This window comes from Coptis chinensis, chromosome 1 (genome assembly GCF_015680905.1).
Source record: "Coptis chinensis isolate HL-2020 chromosome 1, ASM1568090v1, whole genome shotgun sequence".
Taxonomy (NCBI): Eukaryota; Viridiplantae; Streptophyta; class Magnoliopsida; order Ranunculales; family Ranunculaceae; genus Coptis; species Coptis chinensis.
In genome coordinates, this window is record NC_141456.1 from 27,727,850 (window position 1) to 27,736,325 (window position 8,476).

The 8,476-nt window shown below is 38.3% G+C and overlaps 2 protein-coding genes across 2 annotated transcripts; one reads left to right on the plus strand and one right to left on the minus strand.

The window, feature by feature from the left end:
- Window positions 1-240: 240 nt before the first annotated feature.
- LOC147523260 (uncharacterized) lies at window positions 241-1,796 on the minus strand. Its single transcript, XM_086570138.1, has 5 exons — window positions 1,668-1,796; window positions 1,460-1,583; window positions 1,194-1,372; window positions 946-1,088; window positions 241-850 (listed from the first exon to the last, which is right to left on the minus strand). The coding sequence occupies exons 1-5, from the start codon at window positions 1,794-1,796 to the stop codon at window positions 241-243; spliced, it is 1,185 nt and encodes a 394-aa protein (XP_086426264.1).
- A 3,591-nt stretch (window positions 1,797-5,387) lies between these two features.
- On the plus strand, window positions 5,388-8,273 carry LOC147523261 (uncharacterized). Its single transcript, XM_086561836.1, has 3 exons — window positions 5,388-5,716; window positions 7,019-7,758; window positions 7,993-8,273. Exons 2-3 carry the CDS (start codon window positions 7,044-7,046, stop codon window positions 8,004-8,006), a joined length of 729 nt encoding a protein of 242 aa, XP_086417962.1. The 5' UTR covers window positions 5,388-5,716; window positions 7,019-7,043; the 3' UTR covers window positions 8,007-8,273.
- The last annotated feature ends 203 nt before the right edge of the window (window positions 8,274-8,476 follow it).

Genomic DNA, 8,476 nt, shown 5'->3' on the forward strand with positions numbered 1-8,476 from the left:
TCCATTAGAGACTGACCGTGTTACCGTTATAGTTACTAATATTAATACTACAAGAAGGTGTTTGTTCATTATAAACCAAATTAAATATGAAACCAAAATTGCCAAGCAAAACTATCCAAAATATCAACTCCGAAGTAAAGCCACAGGATAACAATAAAACTGACATATATGCAACTGCAAGTGCCAATTTCAAACAAACTAACCAAAGCTGCCACTATTGGTGGTTGGTTAAAAGGAAGATCATATGTACTCTTTATATTCAAAATCTGGTGGAATCCCAGCTGAAAAATCAATCCACTCAGCATCATCACTGCCAACCGTGCAAATTGCCTTATTGTGTCCAAGACCACCACAACACGTACACCTTCTTCTTTGCACTGGGACTCCCTCTCCTTTAAAGCGCTTTCTCTTTTTCTGTGGTCTTCCGGGCATCACCTCATCAATGGGTGGACGGACAATGATGCCATCATAAACCCAAACCCACTGTTCTTTTCCTCTTAATGGTGTCCAGTTCTCCCTATATGTATCCATCATCGTTTTTTTTGTGTACCAATGCAAGCAAAAGTCATATGCACATAGCTTACCGTCATCGATTGCCTTCATAGCATAGCTACAAGGAAGACCAACCTGCTGAAAGAAACCGCACGTGCAAGTCCTCTCCAAAAGGTCTACGGTGTCAGTATGGTTCACTGATTGCATAGAGTAAACATGCTCACTTGCCTTTGTTGCTATGAAAGGTCTACTCGTATATCTCAACGAGATGAGCACTTCTTCAGCTGATTTGGTTAGTTTTGTCTTCAGCTTTGACGCCATCACCCGGTAGTCATAGAAATGTTTCATTATGTTCAACCTGATACCATTGACAAGAGATGTCCTGGCATAGTTCTCTCTGGAAGTATCATCTTGTTCCAGCTCTCTATGTGATTTGTGTAACAAATGCCATACCTTCTCATTGGAGCAAAAGCACAACACCACAACTGTTTTGGAATCTTAACAATCTTTGCGCAACCTTTGCTGTTGGCACAGTCAATTTGGCTCATAAGTCTTACAAATTTTGCCTGTTCATAAGTTTCAGCAGCTCTCTTCACCTTCCATTTTGTCTCTTACTTAGTCATACAGTTTGAAATATGTTGTGCACAAAAGCAATGAACTGCATTAGGAAGTATTTTAGGCACGACTTGAAGAATGCTTACATGCCTATCAGAGAGAAGAACAAAGTTTTGCTCCGTCCCAACAACAAGGTCTCTCAACTTTTCCAAAAACCAATCCCAGTGGTCATTATTTTCCTTTGGAACTATGGCAAATGCAATTGGGAACACGTGGCTATCGCCATCAGCCGCGATAGTAGTTAGTATGACTGACTTGTACCTACCTGTCATGAAAATGCCATCAATCATAATCAATGGACGAAGACATCTTTTGTAAGCTCGGATAGTGATGCCGTAGCTCACAAACAAACGTTCAAACTTGTGCTCAGGGGCTGTTGACGTTTGCAGCTCGGTGAAACAATCTGAATCCACTATTTTAAGTTTTTTACAATAATTTGGCAACATTTGGTATGACTGACTGAAGCTTCCCCTTATCTGCAAGCAAAAAAGCCAAACAAACATAGGTTAGTTGTTGCTACTATTGAGTTCATCAGTTGCTGATATAGCTAAGGCAGTTACCTTATGCATTGCAATTTCTTTTGCTTTCCAAGCAACTTTATACGACACATTTGTCTGGTGTACACCTTTAACCTCCAACTGCAACTGTTTCGGAGCTATATCAATATTGTCCCTAAGTTTCGATTTCATAACTTCTGAAACTCATTTTGCATAAGCTTGTGGATTAGTTGCAATTGCTTTATCTTGTGAACATGTATGTGCTTCTCTGAAGGTTATAATAACCCATATATCATAACCAGTGGTCGGCTTTGCAAACAAATGAAATGTGCAACCAGGAGACTTACACTTCATATAAACCCTATGAGGAGAAGTGCTCGTACGACGCAAATCAAACATGTTTGCTATTGCGTATGACTTCATGTCTTTTATAAGATCATCCCGAATAGGATAATGTTGTCCTACTTTAGGAGGAACAAACTTTAGGGTCACATGAGGAGGAGTTACATCCACTTTAGCTGGTGTTTCTAGACTATGGGGAAAGCGAAGAGGATCATATTCTTGATGTAAGTCTTCTGAATTGAGATCTTTCGCACCGAATAGCGTAGCATCAACCATTCCATCTATTTCAATATCAGGTTCACTTTGGCCTTCCTCATCATTAACAATCATAGACGTGTCTCCCCAAAAAAACTCTTGACTATGGTTAGGAGTCGACCATACATCACAATCATCATCCAATAATTGAACTTCAAATTGATTATCACCATTTAATACTTGAACTTCATCATCATCATCTTGATTACCACTATTTACTACTCTAACTTCAGCATCATCATCTTGATTACCACCATTTACTACTCTAACTTCATCATCATCATTTTGATTACCACCATTTACTACTCTAACTTCATCATCATCAGCTCCATCCTTTACTTGTACTACTTCTTCTTCTTTAAAATTAATTTCATGTAGTATTTCAACTTCATCACCATCATCATCACCCTCATTATTGTCAATATTTTGATTCATGAAAATTCTATAATCCTTAGGGACGCCCTCTGTATCACCATATGGATTTTGGGAATCAAAGTCATCATAATAAGGTTGATCAAGATCTGGCACACCATCTTGCTCATCACCATCATTGACCGTCCCTGTATTATATCAGTAATTAGCTCCCCACTATCAGCAACTTGAACTATATGTTACCTTGCAAGGTTATAGTGTGTACCTTCCACAAACAGAGAAGGTGGTATGACCGTTTCTCTTCTATGTACTGAAGGTTCAGGTGTAACTTCAGAGGAAACACCCTCTGGCCAAATATCTATATTTCAATGAACACTCCGTAAGTTCCACACCACTATCAACAACATGTAACCTATCATCTATCAACATATCTCATTGATATCTCAGACTCACCTGCCATTACCTTTTCGAACGTCGACAAGCTATAAGGTTGAATGTGTTCTTTGACATCGTGAATCTCCACATCTTCCCATTGACTAGTCTCCACTCTCCCACTCCAGGGTTGGTCAAGGGGATTTTTTGGAAAACCAAAGATTCATAACTTTCATGAACTAAAGCATGTACCCTCACTAATAATGACCTAACCAATGGAACTGCATTATTTATCGATTGCTTCGTTGACAAGTTTAAATTGGTTGATAGGACGCTTCTGACGAGCTAGCACCTTCTATTTTAGAAAAGAGTGTTTGATAGGAGAAACACTGCTTGGAATCGCGTCTTTCTGTTTTAAAAAAAAGTGTTTGACAAGAGAAACACTGCTTGGAATCGTGTCTTTCTTAAACAATTCAGTAACAACTTCTTTCTTCTTAACACTAGGCTATTCATTGCTTACCACTGCTACTTCGTTGATAACCCAAACCATCATTGTTTTTCTTGGAGATTTTCTTTGTTTCATAATCATGTTCAAATAATCTGTTTCTTCATCAATTCGACACGGGGACTTCTTCATCAAGTATCTTATAGAAAAAGTAGATTTCTTTCTCGACGACACACCTTCCACGGTACTCATGAATCCTTCAAATGAAATACTCCCATCACAAACTCTCAATTTCACCTCGCCACCAACATACTTCATTTGGTCATACTTGTTCGCTTTCATCTCCCCATTGTAGTGAATAAGAACATCAAAAAAGTACCTAACCAGTAAGTATAATAAAAACAACCAAAAAGCGATGGTTACAAAGAAGTACCTAACCATAAAAACTGAAAATTAAATTCAAATATTTAAGCGCAAAACCTAAACTAATACTTTTAGGACATTTATGACAGAATCCATCTTAAATGCCTTAATATTAAATCCAACATTAAATATAGAATCAACATGGAAACCACAACTACCACAACTATAGAATCAACATGCATGGAGACGTCAGAGCTGTCTTCAAAACCCTCTTCATTGAAAGATGAAGCATTAAACAAATAAAACACTAAACTACATGGAAAACAAAACTGCAAGCCAAGACCCAAGACCCTAGATAACTTAAAAAACAACAAACTATACATTTATCATGTGAATGTGTCATGTTTTCTATGTCAAACCTTAAAAAATACAAAAAGCAGAGGGACAATGACGAGAAAGAAGAAGAAACAACTAAGAAAAACAATAGAAACTTTGAGCTTTTGTTTTTATTTTTTTAGGTTGGCTCAAAATACGAGGTAAAAGTTGTAAATGTACTGACAACAAAAATCATTGAACAGTTGCTGATAGTTTATTAGTCGGTTGCTTCTTCATCACTACAACCACAGATACTACAATATGGTTTGATTAACGTGTTTTCTTTATCAAGATCCAACGGTTGTCCATCACTGCAAAGTCAAACTCATCAGCTACAATATGACAGAGTTATGCGCAATAGATAAAGATGGGAGAGAGAGTGTTGTGTTGTCCACGTGGGCATTGGCTTAAAATAAGGACAAGGGCAAAAGTGTCCAAAATTAAGTTGAAAAGTCAAAATTAGAGAGTGGTTACTACTTAGGAACAAATTGACATTATGGATTACTACTTGGAAACAAATTAACATTATGGGTTACTACTTGGGAACAAATTGACATTATGGGTTACTACTTGGGAAATTACCCCTAAAATTAAGTAGTGAAGATTCCTAAAAATCACCTTTTTGTTTTAAAAGGTGAACTAATCCTACGATCTAGACTGAACCGCAAGCCTGTTTTCGAGATGGGATTAGCTGGAAGCAATTTGGGCGGCCCCCATGTGTGATGTGTCTGTCTAAATTGGAAAGCTCCCTTGGGCCTCTCTGGCAAGCCTTTAGCCCAAGCTCAACGTAAGTCCGGCCTATTAGTAATAACAAAAGCCCAACCAAACCAAGCCCAAAACAAAAAGTCGGATTTTAAACCCAAACCCGCTTACCGACTAAGAAAAGAAAGCTCGGTGTGTCTGTTCATGGACAACAGGTGGCCGTGGCGAGGTAGTTATTATTTTGTATGAAAGAGCACTGGGGGTCTAGCTGTTCGCAATGTAGTCGTATGTAGAGATGCCCTTGAGGTTGTTGTGGGCATAGTGCCTGCCCCTTGTTAGACATGTACTTCCTTTCACCGCCACCTAGTTGGTATTTTGGATTAAAGTGGTAGTCCAGTACCCTGTAGCTAGGCATGTAATAGTCTATTAGTCGTTCGGGTATATTTCTATAATTAAATTAAATAAATATATTTATCTTAAAATTCTTCTGGAGAGTAGTTTGGCTGTTTTTCGAATGGACATTATTTAAGCCAAAAGTTTCAAACTATGATAAAACATAAAAGGAACATATTACAATATTAGCGTGTAAAGAGGGCAATATTACTGCTTCCTGTACCTAGTTTCAATTCTTCTGATGGTTAAAAACTTAAAATTGTCTCAGGTGCACTGGTAACCGCAGCTGACTTTAGGAGTTTCCAAAAAGCGGATTCTCAGCTTGGTCAGAAGCTAATGAGAACCCGTGTGCTTGCACAAGGTGCTACTATCTCACTTATGGTTGGCACTGCTTACTACTATGGGGATAAATTTTGATAGAATTCTTGAAATATAGTTAGTCTCTGACAAAGTGCTGCTGCTCAATCATCTGTTTCATTTCCTTGTCAAATAGGTGAATCATTTCTCCTCCCCCCCCCACTTTTTTTTTTGGGTCATGGAACATCACACTCCTTGTCATAAATAGATATTTCTATATTACTGAAGATTCTGATGGTAGTGGTACAAATTGATGCTTTGAGGATTTGTTTCCCTATTATGATGCTCCGCAAGCCTTTCCTGTTGATTGCCAATGTGGTAATTTCTTGTTCATTTTTATTAATTGAACTCAACTCTGGGAATGAATTGAGATAAGAAAAACTATATGAGTATACACTAACATGCTATGAGTGAAATTTATCGGGTCGTATGAAACTAAAGGAATCATTTCTGAAAATGGATTTGTTATTCTAGCACACCTTTCTAATAGATGAGATATATCGGCTTCATCGGTGGCCTGTGAATTGAATTTGCTTTGTTTGTCTGAACAATGGAAGAAGATGTTAGTAGGGCTATTATTGTACTTTCCTACATTATCGTTGTAATTACCTTATTACCATTTTTAGGGTTTTTATTATGATTCAATAAATATAAGTGATGAGCTCTTTCATTCACTTAACTTTTTCTAAATTACTTTTTACATGGTATCGGAGCCATTAAAGCGAATTATAATACTTCCACACTCTCGTTGATCGAACTGATTGTGATTTCGTTTTTTGGACTGATTCTCACCGACACTCTCTGTTTTCTCTCTAATTTGACTAACGACGTACATCTCTATTTCTCCGGTAACATTGTTCTGATCGCAACATAAGTTTCCGCATTTTTTTTCTTCTTCTTTTCTGTTTTTTTTTTTTTTCTTTTTATAACCAGTCGTGAGATGCAATAGAGGTTGATCTGAATCTCAGATCTGTTTATTATTTTTGAGGTAATTATTTTATCGAGATGACTAATGGTAATGAATCTACTATCTCGACTGTTATTTCGGTTGGAACGGGTGAAGATGTCCAGTCTTTCTACCCTGTTCATGATAATCTGAATCTGAAAATTACCTCACTGCTATTAGATGGTTTGAATTATGTTCGATGGGCACAGTCTGTAAAACTGTTTGTTGGAGGTCGTGGAAAGATAGGATTTCTTCTGGGCACAGAAAAAGCACCTGTAGAAACTGATCCAAAGTATGCTAAGTGGTTCTCAGATGGTTCTATAGTGAGGACTTGGTTGATTAATTCTATGCAACCAACGATTTCGGCTGGCTATTTGTTTACGTATTAATCGCGATATCTTATTTGGGAATCTCTTCGCATGCGATATATTCTCGAGACGTAATAATGCGAGGAGTTTCCAACTTTCTAATGAGATTGGAAATTTCAAACAGGGTACTCAATCTCTTGGGGCGTACTATGTTCGACTTCGATCTGGTTGGGAAGAACTATCTCATTATGATAGTTTTATTGAGTGACCAGCTAATGCAGCAGAGATTTATGCAAAGATTGTGGAGAAGAATCGAGTATTTCAGTTTTTTGCTAGGCTCACTCCTGAGTTTGAGTATGTTGTACGTTGTTCATCTGCTTGACAAGCATCTGTTCCCAACTCTTGAAGAAGCACATGCCTATTGTCTCTCTAATCAGAGTCGTCGAGTGCCTATGCCTCATACTCCTGGTCTTCTATCTGAGTCTTCTTCTATGGCAGTCTGTTATGCTTATCCGCTACCACGGTCAGTTCCTCCACATACTTTCCAGGCACCACTACTCGGTCTTTTGCCATTGCCAGTGGCCTCTGGTAGTTCTTGTCCTCCGAAGAAGAAGTCTGATCATTGTGGCAGATTTGGGCATGTAAAGGCAACGTGCTATCAGTTACACGGTCGTCCTCTTGGTTATCAACCACCACGCCCATCATCCCAGTCTTCAGCACACCTATCTGCTGACTCTAGTACATCAGAGTCCTCTGCTTCTAGTGCTCTTTCTCCAAACGAGATCAGTAGGTTCCGACAGTTTCTCTCTATGTCTTCTCAACTGGGATCTTCTCATGCAGGTAATTTTGCATCTGCCAATAATGCTTCTGCATCCCGGACTTCACCTTGGATTGTTGATTCGAGTGCCACTGATAATATGACTGGTATGTCTTCTCTTTTTTGGAATTATGCATCTAGTTCTTGGAAATAGACAATTCATCTTGCCAATGGGGTTGAAACGCCTATTGTAGGGCAGGGTTGTATCCTAGTTACTAATTTCTTTTTGTTACCTGTTGTTCTTCATGTCTTCAAGTTGACCACCAATCTTATTTCTATTAGTAAACTTACCAGAGATGTAAATTGTAGTGTAACCTTTTATCCATATTGTGTTTTTCAAGATCTGGTGTCGTAGAAGGTGATTGGCAGTGGACGTGAAGAGGGTGGCTTATATGTACTGGTTAGACCTGTTTCTTCAGTCTCTCTCCATGCCCTCTAGTTAGAGTCTTCGTCCAGTAGTGAAAATGAAAGCGGGTGTTACATCAGCATCACCACTTATGTCATATTTCTTTTGAGTATCTACATTATTTGTTTCCATCTTTCTTTTCCAAGGTGTCCATGTCGGGTCTATCTTGTGAGACATGTGAATTGGCTAAACATCATTGTAGCCCTTATCCATTAAGCAACAATAAAACTTCATCTTTGTTTGATATTGTGCACTCCGATGTTTGGGGTCCTGCCCCGGTCACTATTTCATTATTTTGTGTTAGGATTTCATTATTTTGTGTTATTCATTGACGATTTCTCTAAGTGTACTTGGGTTTATTTGATGAAATCCAAGGATGAGGTCTCCTCCATTTTCCAGACTTTTACTGTAATGGTTCG